This window comes from Neofelis nebulosa, chromosome 11 (genome assembly GCF_028018385.1).
Source record: "Neofelis nebulosa isolate mNeoNeb1 chromosome 11, mNeoNeb1.pri, whole genome shotgun sequence".
Lineage (NCBI taxonomy): Eukaryota > Metazoa > Chordata > Mammalia > Carnivora > Felidae > Neofelis > Neofelis nebulosa.
The window spans coordinates 69,364,548-69,382,556 of record NC_080792.1 but is presented as its reverse complement, the minus strand read 5'-3'; the positions used below and the strand labels follow the sequence as shown (position 1 = coordinate 69,382,556).

The following is an 18,009-nucleotide window of genomic DNA, read 5'->3' as shown; positions in this document are numbered from 1 at the left end:
TCATTGGCAGAGCTGGGACTTACACCCAGATGTTTGAGCCCTAAGTCACTTTGCTCTTCCATTGTTAGTTTCTAGGCAAACGTTTTACCGATCGCATGACCCAGGCGGGGCTCCCCTGTGTGTGTGAGTGTGTGTGTGTGTGTGTGTGTGTGTGTGTGTGTGGGTGCTCGAGAGGGGCAGAGGAGGACTCTCCTGGGTATAATGCCTCACAATTCGTCAACATGTGCCCCTCCTCCGTGTATGACAAGCTATTCCAGCTGAGCACTGCGTTGGGGACTCCTATTCATTCAACAAAACCCAGTTCAATATGCCCTGGTCAGGGCAAAGAGGGGGCCAAGGGGGCTAGGGGGATACCGGCAAGTCTGGCTCAGATGGCCCTCCGAGCCTTTGCCCGCTGGAAAGGGCAGGCACGGCAGAGCGCCCTTCCGCGCTTACCTGGAGCTCCACACCATAGCCAGTGTAGACCATCACGTTGTAGGTACACTCCAGGAAGCTGCTGAGGGGCAGTGGCGGGTAGTCACTGGAGTCGATGTACCCCTCAGGATCGGAGAAGCTCACACTGCAGGGAGCTGGAGGAAGGACTTGAATCAGGACACCGAGGGCAGCTCAGGTGGCCGCAGGGTGACAGCGGGGCTCTGGGACAGCCACATTCCCCCGTCCCCACTCCTCCCACTGCTGGTGATTCTCCTTCAGTCCCAGAGTCAACAAGATAAAAAAACCGCAGTGGCTGACACAGGATGATTGCTTGCTGCGTGCCGCGGGGCGCCCCTCTAAGCAGCGGACAGGGCCGACCCCATTCACCCCTGTAGAGTCAGATGTTTCACCCCCATTTTATTTATTTTTAAAAGGGAGAGAGAGGGAGAGCGCGCGCCCGTGCGTGCATGGGAGCGTGCATGCGAGTGGGGGAAGGGCAGGGGGAGAGCGAGCGAGAGAATCCCAAGCAGGTTCCGCGCTGTCAGCGCGGAGCCCGATGCGGGGCTCGATCCCAGGAACCGTGAGATCCGGAGTCGGCCGCCCAGCCCGCTGAGCCACCCAGGCGCCCTTCATCCCCGTTTTGGAGACGCCTGCACCAAAGCTCACACAGGGAGCGGGATTCGAACCCAGAGCTCACACTTCTTTAAAGGGAGGCCACAGTGCACTTGTCCAACATCCATGTGGACTGCCACTTCTCTGCTTGAAGGCAGAACAGAGGACAGAAGTGAGACCGGAACGTGGAAATGCATTTTACCAGGTCCCGGAAGTACGTGGAACAGTGAAGGCGCTTTGAAAAGGCCGGGGCCTTCTGGGCAGGCGGAGAGATTCGGTTCCCGCTGACAACAGTTTGAATCCTGCTCTTTGGCGGTGTGGCCTCAGGCAGGTTGTTCGATGTCTCTGCGTCTCAGTTGTCTCATCTTTAGTTAATTTAATTTCTTTCAATGTTTGTTTATTTTTGAGACAGAGAGAAGCGGAGCATGAATGGGGGAGGGGCAGAGAGAGAGAGGGAGACACAGAAGCGGAAGCAGGCTCCAGGCTCTGAGCCATCAGCACAGAGCCCGACGCCGGGCTCGAACCCACGGACCGCGAGATCGTGACCTGAGCTGGACACTCAACCGACTGAGCCACCCAGGCGCCCCTGTCGTCTCGTCTTTAAAATGGGGGTATTAATTCCGAGCCACGGGGTCAAGCTCACAGTCAGGGCTCCATTGATGGCAACTGATGGTGGGGCCTGGACCTCCCTGGCCCGCCTCCCTCCCCCACCCCCCCCTGCTCTGCACCCAGTGGGTGCCTCCTGGCTGCCGCAGGAGGGCTGGAGCATCTGGGGGCTGCTTACCTGGAGCCTGCTCAGTCGTGATGACCGTGGTGGTGATGATGGTGGACGTCGTGGTCTCCTGGCTCTCCTCGGAGGCTGAGCCGGTCAGTTCGCTCTCACCTTTGTCCACCAAGGTCATGGGACTAGCGTCCTCGGGGGGAGCCTCGTGGGGGTCATCAGGCACGGAGGGCTCCCCAGGGTCTGGCTTCTGGGGGAGCGTGTGGGCCACGTAGGGCCGCGAGGTGAAGGGGGAGATCTGCAGGGGCGCGGGCGTCGTGGGGTCCGCACCTGCCTTCCGGTCCAGCCACAGTGGCTCCTCGGAGGCTGCGGGCTCGGGGTCCCCCGGTGGGCGGGGCTTCTCCGTGGCGGAGGAGAGGAGCCCCGGGCCGGAGGATGCCGGCTGGGACAGAGCCCTCTGGACGGCTGCGGCGGAGGTGGCCTTGGGCCGCAGCTGCTTCCTGGCCGAGTTCACCTGCTTGAGAGAAGGCAGCCTCTTCCCGGAGGGGAGGGCGCGCTTGGTGGCGGCCTCCTCGGGCAGCGCTGTGGACAGAGCGGCGGAGGGGGCTGTCCCTTGCAGCCCCGGCTCGCTGAGATCTTCCCCTGACTGCGCTGGATTCGGAGGGGCCGTCGTCGCTCTCTCTTCGCGGCTCCCTTTGCTCAGACTGCTGCTCTCTAGTGCTCCCGAGGGCAGAAGGGAAGCACCGGAAGGGCCAGCGTCTCCTTCCTGGGCCACATCTGGGGAAGAGGAGAAAAGACGCCTGTTAGCTTGGGGCCGGGGATGGGGGTTAGCTCCTCCGCCTCCTGAGTTGGGGGCCTAAGGTGGTGGCCCAGAGCTTGCCAAGTCCCCCCACAGATATGGGGGCTGCCTTCTTCCCTGTCTCCTGACTCTCCCTTCCTCTCCTTTCCTCTCTCTCCTGCTCCCTTCTTTTCTTCCTTTGGCTGACAATGGAGACTTAGGGTTGATCCTGCCAGGCCCGAGCTAAGCATTAGGGTTACAGAAAGCAGGGGCGTTAAGAGTCTCACACACTAGTTGTGTAATGTACTGGGAGGGGTAATAGGAAAGGAGAAATGGTCACATTTGGTGCGATAGATGCTTAGAAAGACATAAAGCTTTGCATGCTAATAGGGCAGAAAGAACAGGCCTCTAACTCAGTCTGTGGGGCAGGACCACTATGTACAGTTGGGCAGCTTGTTCACTGCACAAGGACGTGCCATGAAGGATGAGTGGGGGTTGTAACAAACCCACACTCTTTTCTCCAAGCCCTGTGCCCTGGTTCAAGGCTATATTGTACTGGATTGAGGAGGCAGGGGGGGACTTTTTTTTTTTTTTTTTTACACTAAATAATTAAAAACTGACCTTGTGGGGGACACAGAAAGAGTTGAAGATTTTGAATCATGAGATGGGTTCGGAGCAGGAAGACTGTGGAGGCCTGGCACAAAAGAGGACTATGATGGGGAGCAGATGGTGACTAGAGAGGAAGCTGGAGACATGGGGTGGCTGGGGCCAGACTGTGGTGGGCAGTGTATACCCTGCTGATAACTTTCTGTGATTTATTTTTGCCTTGAATGCAAACCCACTTAGTAATTTTAAACAGGGGCTGGCCCTGGCAGCCGTTTGGCAGATTCATGTCTGAAATCCACTGCATTTACCCGAGATCCACTTCTGTCCATTGCAAGCTGGCGCCTGGCTCTAACCTCTCTGGGCCTCAGTGTCCCCAGCTGTAAAATGGGGCGATGGCTTCCTGTGCCCCAGGACCGTCACTGTTCAGTAGGTTGATGCATGTAAAGCACACAGGCACGAATGGACGGATGGGTGCCTCGCCCACGGTGAGCTCCTAGCACGTGCCAGCTGCTGTCACTGTCTTACTGCTGTCACTCCGATGGCGCCCTTCGGTAGGAAACCAGAGCAGCCGGAACATTACCGATGACGATCTCAACATAGAGAGGGATTACACCCTGGGAGAGGAGCCCCAGGATGATAGCTGTCCGGACACTCCCTCAGCCACAGTCTCTGGGCCCTTAAGCATTGTCATTTAAATGTATTTCCGCACAGCCTTTGGAAAGGCTCATTTGCTTTCACGGTGTCAGCGGCTGTGGCTCAATCTGTATAGACTGCCAGTTTGCAACTCTCATCGACAAATGTCCCTGTTGTGTAACATTGATCACCAGCCAGCGTGCATCCCGGGCTCACAGTCGCGGGGCAGGAACTGGCCTGGGGACGGGAGGACAGGGTACGCGGGTGACCTGAGGGCAGATCAAGGTCGTTCGGGGCCAGGCAGGTTTCCTGGTCCAAGGTGGGAAGCATCAAGGCTTCCGAGTTAGGCCTGGATCCGAATCCTGCCTTCAACAGTCCCTAGCTACCCGAGCCTGGACAAATCCACTCAAGCCTCTTCTGGGTGATAGAGCTTCCCCATCTGCCTCATAGGATTAGATCAGACGTGGGTCGGCTCAAGAGCTGTGCTTTTCCATGTTCGCGGTCGCTTTTATCACCGGACTGGTATCGACCATCTCTGCAGACCGTGCAATGGGAAAAAAGTGAAGGGGCAAAAAGAGAGGAAGGTGGGGGTCAGGACGCCTGGCTCCCAAGCACCAACTGTGGCCCCATGTGCAGAGCTTGGCTGCATCCCGAGGTCGGGGGGGTCCAGAGGGCACTGCTCTCTTGGCTGCTGCTCCCTAGCATAATTGTGTGGCTTTCGTGGTCTCTTCCATTTTCTCTGTCTGTGTCAAATGGGCAACCAGACCAGGTCAGACTTGTCAGGGCGTCCAGCCCTGACTCCGTTGATCTGGGGAATGATCAGGTAATTGGCAATTATTTTTAGAGCCTTTTGCTAATCTTGCTACAAAGGGCAGGGTGAGTGCTTCGATCCTGACACTGGCTTGTGACTTTTCTTGGCTCCCGTGGCTGTATTCGTTTCTGCCAGTCCCGTCACACAAAAAAAATGTCCCCTCGATTGTAAGTGAGGGAGGTGAGAGAGGAGAAGGAGAGGTGGTGACAGAAGACACAAAGCCCATCGGTGTGCCTTGGCCGTAATAATAGTGAAAATTTAACATTTTATTATTTATTTATTTTTAAATATTTATTTATTTTTGAAAGAGAGAGAGAGAGAACGGGGGAGGGGTGGAGAGAGAGGGAGACAGAGGATCTGAAGCGGGCTCTGTCCTGACAGCAGCGAGCCCCATGTGGGGCTCAAACTCATGAACCATGAGAGCATGACTTGAGCCGAAGTCTCTTAGGCCCTGAAGTCTCGGGCCCTTAGCTGACGGAGCCACCCCAGGCCCCAATATCATTTTATTTTTGATTGCTTTGTTGAGTGCTGAATGTGCCAGGCATGTGCTACATGCTTTTGACCCATTACCTCATTTTATTCTTTCTCGACCTCATTGGGGACAAATTATTCCTCTTGTACGGATGAGCTGTGGGATACTAAGTTAACTTTGGAAGGTTATACGGCAAAGCCGGGTTTCAAACCTCGGTTTTCCTGATGCCGAAGACCGTGCTAGCAGCTGTCTTAGGAATTATGGGGTAGGACGGGGCACCTGGGTGGCTCAGTTGGTTAAGCGTCCAGGTCACGATCTCACGGTTTGTGAGTTCAAGCTCTGCTTGGGATTCTCTCTCTCCCTCTCTCTGCCCTGCTCCCTTATGCTCTCTCTCTCTCTCTCTCAAAATAAGTAAATAAAGTTAAAAAATTTTTAAAAGTAGAATTATGGGGTATTGTTATTCTCTTCTCCTCAGCTTGAAGTGGCCTCCCCCTCCAAAGACCACCCCCCAACTTTCAGTTTTTTGCCTCCCTGCTGGGTGGGCTAGAGTGTTTTTCAAATCTCCCAAATGATGCCTTCACCGCTCAATGTTTTCCGTGTTAAAATATGCATTTGTTGGGGCGCCTGGGTAGCTCAGTGGGTTAAGCATCTAACTTCGGCTCAGGTCATGATCTCACAGTTTGTGGGTTCAAGCCCCATGTCCAGCTCTGTGCCGACAGCTCAGAGCCTGGAGCCTGCTTCCCATTCTGTGTCTCCCTCTCTCTCTGCCCCTCCTCTGCTCATGCTCTGTCTCTCTCTCTGTCGAAAATAAACATTAAAAAAAAATATATGTATGCATTTGTTAGTCTCCCCTGCCAGACCCATGACATCTGAATCTCCAGGGGTGGGGCTTGAAAGTGAAGGATCGAAAAGCCCCTCCCGTGACTCTTATCAGAGGTATCAGAAAAGCTCCTTCTGGAACCTGTGATCTCGCCTGACTTTCTACACCTTCCTTGTTAGTTCTGCCTTCGAGGTGCTGGAAGTTTCAGTTGCCAGGAACCCGGGGTGTGGGTTTGGGCTGCAGGTCGTGACTCTTTCGGAGGCCCGCGCCCTCCCCTGGCCACCCCAGCCCGTCTAGATCCAACAGAGCCAACAAGAGAAGAGGGGAACACAAGAGAACGTCCATAATTGGCTTCCTCCCCACAGCCCCTGCACCTGAGCTAACCACGGCAACAAGTAGGCATTTTAGGAAGTAAGTCTGGCCGGGCCGAGTCAGCTCTTTCCCACCGAAAATCTCACTGCCAAGGGGAGCTGCGTCTCCACCAGGTAAATTCACCCCCTTCCCTCCCCACTGTTGCCTCCTTCCCAGAGTTCACACGGTGGGATCTTGCTGGCCGGCTCTAAACTCAAGGCCACGTTCAAGACCGATGACTGTGTATCTGTGGTCTGCCACGGATGCAGCCTGAAGGCCTTGTTCTCGGCCGAGACACTGGCCAGGGAGTTACACGTGAAAACAGGTCCCACCAGGAGCGAGTCAAAATGGGGTTCCGGGGCCTTGGAGATCCAGAGGCTTCCTCACTTGCGGTCCACTAGGCTGGCTTTCCCCGGGCGCCCCATGACCCCCGGATTAAACCGACTCTTCTTTCTCTGAGCACTTACGATCTTCACTCAGCCGAGTCACATCGGGCGGATTCTTACTCTACCGTGGGCATTCGATGCCCCACTGCCATGCTGCCCATCGGTTAATGAGCCACAGCACTGGTGCCAACTTTCTCTGCTGGCTGATCGGACGAGAGAGTCGGCGCTCTAGGGTATGGTCCCCACAATCAAGGAAGACAGACACACACGGGCAACCGAGGACGGATGTCCGACAGAAGAGACAGAGCTGTAATTAAATGCATACTGATGCCGCTCTCCTGTCTCCAGACAGAGCCAAGGTCGCCGAAGACGAGGAAGCATTTGTTCCTCCGCCGAAGATGGGGAGGGAGCGCCCCCCTCCCTCTCTCTCTCTCCAACTTTGATGGGGAGAAGGGAAGATTAGACTACGAAGCGTCCCATTAAAGCCGAAAACGCACAGCGCGCTCTGCAGCTGAAGGTTTGGAGGCTAGACGCCCGGGAATGACTAGCGACAGCCTATGGCCACGCGTGGGCACCAAGTGATGGAGCGGGAGGTACAGGAAACCACAGCTGGGGAGCGCGTCTGCTCTAATGTGCGGGGAAAAGAGCAAGACGTAAAATTCAATGGCGTGTGTGGAAACAGCCGGAACGACCAGCGACAACAAACTGCAATGCGGAGCTGGTTTTTGTTTTTGTTTTTTTTGTTTTTTTTTTGCTTTGTTTTGTTTTACTTTAAACCCTACCAGACTTCACCGTTTTTAGTTTTTAAATTAATTGTTTTAGCACCCAGTGGTGGAGAGGCCGCGGAAGAGCAGACACACATGTGTTATCACAGAAGCGCCTCATTCCCTGAGTATTCAAACCCCTTTGGGTCCCCCGGGGGGGGGGGATGATGGTAATTCTTCTCTCGCTGGACTGTTTCACAGTGAGGACTTTTAGGAGGCAGGGCTGGCCGGTGCATCAGTTGATACGTTTCTGGTAAAGAGTATTACAAAAACACGGGTCCCTATTCTAAGCATCATTAATAAGACCCTATTCAGTGGTGGTTTCTCGTGCCTTCACATTCCTCAATAAGAAATCGCCCAGCAGGGGTGCCTATGTGGCTCACTTGGCTAAGTGTCTGACTCTTAATTTCGGCTCAGGTCTTGATCTCACGGTTTGTGAGTTCAAGTTCTGCGTCAGGCTCTGTGCTGGCAGCCTGCTTGGGATTCTCTCTTTCCTTCTCCTTCTGCCCCTCCCAGTTTCCCCCTCTCTCTCTCTCAAAAGAAAGGAAGGAGGGAGGGAGAGAGGCAGGGAGGGAGGGAGGGAGGGAGGGAGGAAAAGAAAAGAAAAGCACAGAAAAGAAAAGAAAAAGATATTGCCCAAAAGGGACAAAATTAAAAAATTAAATACCCAAATATCGCATCTTAGACACCCAAAGGCTCCTAGAATTCATGCTTACAAACTGCCCAGAGAAGGGACTGAGGTCCCTGCCCAGGGTCACACAGCATGTCAATAGCAGTAGGAAGACAAGGCTACTAGAGGCTTGAAAAACCACACCCAAACACATCAAACAAAATGGAAAACAAAACCAGGAACATCTGGGCTGCCGGGAAGAATACTGGCTAGTCCTTTACCTGCTGCGTCTTTCTTTGTTGGGGGGACAAGGAGTTGCCCTGCGTGTGGTAAGATATTGAACAGCATCCCTGGCTTGCACCCACCCAATAAACCAGTAGCTCCCCGAGTTGTGACGATCAAAAATGATTCTAGGGGTTCTGGGGGGCTTCTTCGGTTGAGCATTTGACTCTTGACTTTGGATCAGGTCATGATCCTAGGGTCGTGGGGTTGAGCCCCGAGCTGGGCTCCTCTCTGAGCATAGAGACTGCTTCAGATTCTCTCTCTCTCTTTCTCTCCCCCCCTCTGCTCCTCTCCCCCACTCACACGCTCTGTCTCTAAAAATAAAGCAAAATAAATTAATAATAAAAAAATGATTTCAGACACTGCCAAAAGTCCTACCAGTGGGGACAAAATTGCCTGTGATTCATGACCACTGACACCGGCCTCACAACTGAGAAGATCTCACCTCCCATTCCTGGGGCTGCTCAGCTGTGTTTTACTTGTATCATTGACTTTTAGGGTAGAGAAGGTCTTAGCTGAATCCCCATTTTACAGGTAAAGAAATTGAATTGAGTGAGGGCTGAGTTTCCTTCTCTACTCACATGTGCTCATTCATTCATTCGTTCATTCATTCATTCGTTCATTCATACATTCGTACATTCGGTGGGCACCTCGTATGGGCCAGCACTGGGCCAGAGGTCCACCTTGAATAGCAAATAGCTAAGCTGCCGAACATACCCCATTCCTTACAGCCAGGGAGGACCCAGCTCAGCCGGCTCACTGAGTCCCGCAGGAACGAGGACCCTCAGCTAGATTCACGGTGCAGATCCCGCCTGGATTTGAGTAGACTTTCCGGGACGGAAAGGGCAGAGGTGGGCTTGCGGGCACTGGGGTTCCATCTGTCGCCTCGGTGGCAACCCTGTAACTGTGTGGCCACGAGACAACTCTGACATTCAAATGGTGATTGACACTCTACAAAGCTGTGATCTCATTCCGCCTGTAAACCATTCGGTCAGATTGGCATTCTCTTCGTCCCATTTTACAGATTAAGAAAGGAAGTCAGGGTGCCTGGGTGGTCAGTCAGTTAAGCATCTGACTTCGGCTCAGGTCAGGATCTCGCGATCCGTGAGTTTGAGCCCTGTGTAGGGCTCCGTGCTGACGGCTCAGAGCCTGGAACCTGCTTCGGATTCTGTGTCTCCCTCTCTCTGCCCCTCCCCTGCTCATGCTCTGTCTCTCAAAAATGAATAAATGTTAAAAAATTTTTCTTTAAATCAAGGCTCAGAGAGAGGAAGTGACCTGTCTAACATCGTGGAGCAAACTGGGATAAGTTAGCTACTTTCTTGCACTGTTTCCTGTGCTCGTCCCTTTTCCCCATACCCTCAAATAGTTTTTCCCTATAAAATAATTTTTAAAAATGCAAGAACACCCGGAAGGTATGAAATCAAACGTGTAAGCACCGCTCCTCCCCGACCTTGGCCACCAATCCTGCCTTCTAAGGAGAACCGGCATTGGTAGGATTTTGTTTAGTCTCCCAACGAAATGTACTGATGTAAAAACCAGACAGTATTTTTTCCCCTGAATGCTGCGTTAGCACATTGGGGGATGTGGGGTCGGAGTCCGAATTGCCACGTTCAGCCCAGTGCTCGCTGCCCATGAGACCCCGGACAGTCACTTCCCTTCTCTGGCCCTCACTGTTCTCGGCTGCAAAGTGGGATTGTACCAGACTTCTCTCTTAGCGGTGTTAAGAGCGCGAGATGAGATCTCAGGGTATGAAGCCCAGAGCTCACTGAGCAGCCCGACAGGCCTCCGGAGCCCCGCTGTCACTTTCTATCTGAACGTCCTCCGAGTTATTACATTGTATATATTTGCTCTGTCACTTACTAGGAAATGCATTTTGAAATATTCCAGTCATGCAAGAAGAGTTAAAGACGAAGGCAACACGTGCCCATGTATATACACCTTCAGCTGAAGAAACAGTATTCGGCCAGTATGTCAAAGCCCCTGTGTGCCTTCTGACCACATTCTCCTTCTTCTTCTCCGCCTCCTGGGGGTGGCTACTGTTGTGAACTTGGCCTTCAGAATTACCATTTATTTAAAAAAATTGTTTTAACGTTTATTTATTTTTGACACACACACACACACACACACAGCACAGGCGGAGGAGGGGCAGAGAGAGAGGGAGGCACAGAATCCGAAGCAGGCTCCGGGCTCCGAGCTGTTGGCACAGAGCCCGACGCGGGGCTCGAACTCACGGACTGTGAGATCATGACCTGAGCTGAAGTCGGACGCTTAACCGACTGAGCCACCCAGGCGCCTCAATCAGAGTTTATGTTTTAAGTTGGTAGAAAATCATTTGGGATGGATGGGTAGTACATTTTTAAAAATTTTTTTCATGCTTATTTGTTTTTGAGAGAGAGAGAGAGAAAGAGTGTGAATGGGGGAGGGGAGAAAGAGAGAGAGAGAGAGAGAGAGAGAGAGAGAGAGAGAGAGAGGCAGAAACTGAAGCAGGCTCCAGGCTCTGCACTGTCAGCACAGAGCCCAACGAGGGGCTGGAACCCACGAGCTGTGAGACCATGACCTGAGCCGAAGTCGGACGCTCAATTGACTGAGCCACCCAGGTGCCCCTCGTATTTTTAAGACGTAGAAATCAGATCATACAATCTCTGCCTAAAACCCACCAATAGTTTCCCAGCATGCTGAGAATACTATCAAAACTCCTTTCAATGAGCTACAAAGCCTTTTGGATTCTGGCCTTGGACCTCCTTCTCCAACACCACCTGTTACCATCCCCCCACCCCGCCCCGCCCTGCTTCCCCGCAAAGTACAGTATGACCACACCCTACTTTTTTCTTTCTGTTCCTTAAACCTCCCAAATTCATTCTGTGCCTCAGGGCCTTTGCACATGCTTATTCCCTCTGCTTCAAATTCTCTTGTGTGGTATCTTTACTTGGCTGGCTCCCTCTGGTCATTCAGGTTTCAGCTCATCTTCTCCAAGACCTGCCCCCCACCCTGCCATTATCGCTTTCTATCTCATTCCCTTTGGAGTGTGCTCCCTGCAAACTGAATGACTCCAGATGATGTTTCCTTGTTCATTGTCTCTACAAGATCCACACCCAGGCAGCAGGAATGAACCAGGTTGGGACAGGCAGTGCCTCCTTCATTTTTGGATTTCTTCAGCGCCCACAAGGTGGCCAGTGAATATTGGGGGCTGGGGAACAAGAGAAAGGATGCCTTGGGGGGATTTAGCAAGTGCTTATGAGCTGATGAAGTTTCCTTCAAATCCATAAATTCTAGAATTCTAGAATTCTGTGCATGGGTGGTAGGGAGCAGGGCGTAGACATTATTAACAGAAGATCAAGTACCCAGGTTTCATCTTAGTGAAGGCGACTCTGGTCTGGTCCTCAGACCTTCTTATGGATCAGTGGTCTCAACTTCCTCCTTTTCCACCCAATTTCCTCCTCAGGGGAAATATGGACAGATTTCTATTCCTGTCCTCCTCCTGCACACGAGTTAACAGGCAGTGAAACGGGTGGCAGGGAAGAGGGTGAGATCACTGACTGACCATCTGTGAGGGCACAGGGGAAGCCCAGGTCTCCCAGCAGACCGTGGCAGGAAGGGAAATTGAGGCCCCCAAGCAAAGCCTCACTGCATTCTCCCCCTGGCTTTTCACCCCCCATGGGAAGGGAGGAGGGAGAATCCCCTCAATATGAGATCGGCCAAAACCAGGAGACCATCTAGGGAGCGTCTCCATGAGGCTCAGACATCCATCACTCTGAAAAGAAATCATCAAAAGCGGTTATATACAGGGGTGTCGCGTCCTCACAGACAGAGCTCGGGAAACGTCCAAGGCCAGCCAGACGCCCCCGGCAATGGAGGCACCAGGGTTGAATGGGGAGTTGGATGAGCTCAGTTTTTCATTTTTACAATGCATCAAAGAACCCCAGTCCCACCACGAGGGAAGCAAAGACGGCAACTTGTATCTTGAAAAGACATTTTTAGATATCCTTTTATTCCCAAAGCCGTGGTTATGAAAATCCTGCTTCTCTCTCAGACTTCGCTTCTTAACGGCAGCCAATTCCATCTGTCCTGGCCAGAGGGATCTTTCCAAACCACCCCCCTTCCAGCGGCCCTCTCCTGCGTTTATTCATCGTCCCTGGACTCATAGCACCACCGAAGAGGTAAGTTGCAGCGTTAATCACACTGTCATACTTGTCTGCTTTCTGTCTGGTCTTCCCCACCAGGAGTAAGCTTCCCGAGGAGAGCGATCACGTCTGCCCGATTCATCGCTGCCTTCTTAGGACCTATCCCATGGTCATGGACCTAACACGCAGTAGACCTCTCCCGAATAACTGTTTCATGAACCACGAATACACCTGCAGGACTGATTGAGAACAGACTCAGTGTGTTAGAGAAGTGCACTTAAGAGGGGCCGTAGGGGCGCCTGGGCGGCTCAGTGGGTTAAGTGTCCGACTTCAGCTCAGGTCATGATCTCGAGGTCCGTGAGTTTGAGCCCCGCGTCGGGCTCTGTGCTGACGGCTCGGAGCCCGGAGCCTGCTTCGCATTCTGCATCTCCCTCTCTCTCTCTCTCTCAAAAATAAACATACAAAAATAAAAATAAAAATAAAAAAGAGAGAGAGACTGCAGACTGGGAGACTGTATTACTGGCCATCATAAAAGTGAATGCGTGGTACGTTGAATCCTAGATAAATGTGCTCTGGTTTATGACCTCATGTCTGGAGAGATGCTTCTCGGTGAACATATACACCTAGCTGCTCTCATGACAGAACACAACCCCGTCATGGTGCAGAGAGCGCCAGGGCCCATCCCCGTAAATCCCATGATCTGCTCCGGCAACGGAGGGCAAGCAGAAGCCCAGCTGGTGAGTTTGCTCGTGGTGGCCGTTATTCTTCTGGCGCGGTCCAGCAGGCCATGGTCGCGTGGATGGAGATTGCGACGCAATGGCCGCGTCACCCAGGAGAGCCCCCCAGACTGTATGCAGTGCTGACGCCCGGAGTCTGCTGCGGACCCGGCCCCAGGGGACTCGCAGCAGCAGTCAAAGGGGGGAGTTTGTGCTGGCAAGAAAAGACTCTGGCGGTGTCTCCGATTCTAGGGTAATTACCGGATAATCGTCCTCCGTGAGCTGGTTTCTCCCCCGTGAAGGGGCCTCCTCTGCAAGGCCTGTTGGGGTCTGTCCAGTTACCTCTCATCAAAGCTGGTGGGTGGGCAGGCGGGGCATGCATTTCCCCAGTGAATGAGCCCGGAAAGCTGTGGGAAGAGGGTGCCATCCTGCCTTTGTGTCTTTAACAATCTGATTAACTGTGGCTGTCACCCGTGCCAGCTGATTGGCATTCAAATGCTTCTTTCCCTTCCCACCTCCAAACCCCACCCCACCCCCCCCCCCCGCCCGGACTCCATTCATGTCTCCTGGTGCAACTTTGTGATTTCTTGCCGGTGGTAGTGTAGCCGAGATGGGGAGAGAAATAAGGCGGCGGGTTTATTTGTGTTCAGGAAAAAGTCAGTGAGTCACTGAAGGAGGGCTGGGAGACAGAGGCACGAGACAGAGACAGAGACAGAGAGACGGGACAGCTCGGGGAGGAACCCCACGGCAGGAAATCTATCTAGAGTCAATTACCTATATAGCTGCACAGACAAATGTAATACTTGGGAGTGAATCCAGATGGTCCACAAGTGAGTTTAAAAGACGTCATGAGTGAGTCTGCCACGTCTCTTCGCCTGTTTGCTCAGATTCACAGACAAGGACAGACACCAGATCAACACCCCAGCCGTGCTCAGAGGCGGAGAAGATTGGAAAACCTGCACAACCAGGCTCGGGCCCTGGTTTTGCCTCCAGGCTTCGTGGCCTCGAGCAAATCCCATCTCTCAGAGCCTTGGTTTCCGGCTTCGGGAAGTGAGGGCAGTGCTCTTTGCCTGGTCCACCTTAAAGCGATAAAAACTGGGGAGACTGGGGTGGGGGGAGGCAGTTGTGTGTAGGACTGAGTTCTAAGATGCTTAAAGCAGTTTTACAACTTTGAGGCTTATTTTGTTTCTTTTAAGAGATGAGAGCAGTCCTTTCTTCAGACAGAACCTGGACAACAGTGGCCTTATTTGCTGGGGACAAATAAAACATGTTCACGGCTTCACCTGCGCCATTGAAAAATTTTCTTTTCCTGAGAAGGGTCTATTTCTGTTTTGTTATTTTTTTTATTATTTTATTTTTGAGAGGGAGAGACAGAGTGTGAGCGGGGGAGGGGCAGAGAGAGAGGGAGTCACAGAAGCGGAAGCAGGCTCCAGGCTCCGAGCCGTCAGCACAGAGCCCGACGCGGGGCTCGAACTCACAGACCCCGAGATCGTGACTTGAGCCGAAGTCGGAGGCTTAACCGACTGAGCCATTCAGGCACCCCTCTATTTTTTTGTTTTAATGATTTAGTGTTTTGATCGTAAATGGCAAAGCTGGGATTTGAGCCCGGGCTGTCTGACCCCCAAACCCACACCCCAGTGAGGCCGAGAAGTGGCGATATGTTTATTCCAGCTGGACCCCGAATCCTGGCCTGGCTGCCTCCAGTGTGAATGTCAAATGTCACCTGCTAACAAGCTAGCACAGTATCTGCTCCAGCTATGAGGTCCCCAGGGACAAAGGAGGACACTAACCATGCCCTAGTACTCCTCCTGAGGAGTGGACAGCATGGAACAGTGAGAGAAAAACTTATCCAAAGGCAGAACCCAAAGGTAAGGGAGCGGGCTTAGCATACCCATTTTAGTGATGGGCAAACTGAGGCCTGAGGTGCAAAGGGAAAAGCTCTGGGTTAGGAAGGTTAGGGTTCCTCACTGACTCACCCTATGCCCTTTGGTTCAAAGTGTCTTCTCATCTCTGGGCCTCACTTTTATCCTCTGTATAACAGAATAATTTCTTCAAATAAAACTTTAAGTGGAATGAAAAGGATGAACTCAGCCGGTCTGGATTGCCCACACCCTGCATGTTTGAAAGAAAGTTTGACCCTTGTCCCTACTCCTGGGAGGGACCTTCAAAACCCTTGGAACTATCCCACCTGATGGGAGGGTCTTAATTTATGGAGGTGTCATGCCCCGCCTGGTAGTCTATGCTAACAGCGCGATTTATGGGTGGGGACCTTGGACTTGGCTTCAGTTTGACTTCCAGGGGAACTGGAGACTAACGTCAGCCACGTGGGCGTTCAACTATGCCTGTGTGATCAAGTCCCAGTGAAAACCCTGACCCCAAATCTTAGGTGAGCTTTCCTGGTCAACCATAGTCTGTGGGTATTCCACAGCCCCTCATGCTCAAAGTCTGCGCTGTCGACCTGAGTCCATCGGGAGAGGACGACGGGGGGCATTTATGCCTGGCCTCTCTCGGACTCTGCTCTACGGTGCCTCTACTCTTTGGTGATTTTAGTCTGGGTCCTTTCACTGTACTAGACCGGACGGCTGGGTGTGATGGCTTTTCTGAGTTCCGTGAGTCCTTCCAGCAAGTTCTTGAATGTGCTGGTGGTCCTTAGGGAGCACTGACCCCCCGTAAGCAGTCCCAAACAGGGCCGTACGGTTTGAATCAGGACTGGGGGCAGGGGTCCGAGAGCCTCCCTCTGAGGCGCCCCCTTTCCTGAATCACCTTTGAGGAGGATGGTGGTGATGAAGGCTAATGGTGATAGGGTTTTACCATATGCCGGCTCCTGTACTGAATGCTTTCACGTGGGTTATTTCATTGACTCATCTCAGCACCCCTGGGAGGTGGGGAATATCATGATCCCCATCTTACAGATGTGGACTCTTTTTTTTTTTTTTCAACTTTTTTTTTTATTTTTTTATTTTTTTATTTTTGGGACAGAGAGACAGAGCATGAACGGGGGAGGGGCAGAGAGAGAGGGAGACACAGAATCGGAAACAGGCTCCAGGCTCCGAGCCATCAGCCCAGAGCCTGACGCGGGGCTCGAACTCACGGACCGCGAGATCGTGACCTGGCTGAAGTCGGACGCTTAACCGACTGCGCCACCCAGGCGCCCCTCTTTTTTTTTTTTTTTATTTATTTTTTCTGGGACAGAGAGAGACAGAGCATGAACGGGGGAGGGGCAGAGAGAGAGGGAGACACAGAATCGGAAGCAGGCTCCAGGCTCTGAGCCATCAGCCCAGAGTCCAATGCGGGGCTCGAACTCACGGACCGCGAGATCGTGACCTGAGCTGAAGTTGGACGCCCAACCGACTGCGCCACCCAGGCGCCCCACAGATGTGGACTCTTAAGTTCAGAGACCTTTGGTCACCTGTCCAAAGCAACGCAATTAGTCTCTGGTGGGTGGGGCTGGCCGTGGAACATAATTTGTCACGCACCGGACAAGACAGTCTCTCCTGTCCCTTCCAGAGCTGATGTCCAATGGGTACGTGATCCTAGGGGGTAACTGATCTTTGGGGGGCATGGCTGGGAATCCTGGGGCTCAGGGATAGACATGGTTTCTGCCTCCTCTGCTGTCTCAGGCGATTTTGTCCACGCCAGGTCCATACCCCCTACAGTCCGCGCCAGCTTCAAGGGGGACTTGGGCGCCAAGTGGAAGAAACCATACCATTCTATTCCTGCCCGTCCCGCCCGCCCATCGTGTCTCATCCCACCCCATCTTGTCATATCAGGTATGGATCACGTGCCGAACTGGGAAGACGCGAAGACGTACGACACATCCTCTCTCCCCTCCGCCTCCGCAGGCCAAGGTTCCCCACCAGGCAGATGAGCTCAGTGTGCCCTGGGGAGCAGGCTGGCACCACGAAATGCCAAGCCTCAGGCTCCTCCATTCTTTAGCTCCTGGTCCTTGATGCCCACCTCTGGGAGCCCGGCCAGCCTCTGCCCAGAGCCTAACGGGCTCTTGCAGCCAATAAGGACAGTGGCTCGGGTGTGTGTGGGCCTGGGGCCCAGGCGCTGCACAGAACATCCCTTCACTCACAGGCCTGCCCGGTGGGCAGATGGTGGGGGTGGGGGGTGGGGGAAGCGCTGTGGGGGGGCGGATTGGACGGTCCTCAGAGCGGCCGTTGTCGGCCCCCTGACCCAGCAGAGACCACACAGAGCGCCTCAGTGTCCTGGGCGCCCACCTGGCCCCCTTCACAGGCACTGTGCCCGCGCACACTGGCACTGGGCCATCTCTCCGGGGCGGGGGGAAAGATGTCTTTTTATTCACTCAGCAGCCGGCTCTGCCAAGGTTGGCTCGGCACACGCGGGGCTTGAGACACGGAGGAAGAGACAGATGCAGAGAGATGAGGCAGGGAAGACAGCAGTCCCCTTATGAGCATGGCCTCAGCTTGGCGCACAATACTGCAGATCATTTTCAGATAATGGCAACGACCACGGCCACTTTGAAGCATATCGTGTGCCACGCTCTTTACACGCGCCGTCTCATTTTCTCAGAGATGCCCTGTGATACGGGGACAGCTCATCTCCCCATTTCACGGATGGGAAGACCGAGGCTCTGAGAGGGAAATCCATTCACCCAAGAACGTACCGGGAGCTCTTTACACGCGCCGTCTCATTTTTCTCAGAGATGCCCTGTGATACGGGGACAGCTCATCTCCCCATTTCACGGATGGGAAGACCGAGGCTCTGAGAGGGAAATCCATTCACCCAAGAACGTACCGGGAGAGGGTGGTGGACCTGGGATTCAAACCTCGGTCTGTCTGACATATGAACCCCGTAGCGTCTTGCTCTCCTGCATTTCCGGTATCGTTCAACCTCTTTTCTATTCTTTTTTTTTTTTTTAATGTTTATTTATTTTTGAGAGAGAGAG

The 18,009-nt window shown here is 53.3% G+C and overlaps 1 protein-coding gene across 3 annotated transcripts in view; it reads right to left on the bottom strand.

The window, feature by feature from the left end:
- The window catches only part of SEZ6L (seizure related 6 homolog like), a 173,792-nt gene that overhangs the window by 62,054 nt on the left and 93,729 nt on the right, over positions 1–18,009 (bottom strand). For all 3 annotated transcript variants that reach the window (XM_058693100.1, XM_058693098.1, XM_058693099.1), the window contains exons 2-3: positions 1,811–2,524; positions 436–569 (exon numbers count right to left, since the gene is read on the bottom strand). In XM_058693100.1, coding sequence (XP_058549083.1) covers positions 436–569; positions 1,811–2,524 — 848 coding nt within the window. The remainder of the gene's footprint in view (positions 1–435; positions 570–1,810; positions 2,525–18,009) is intronic.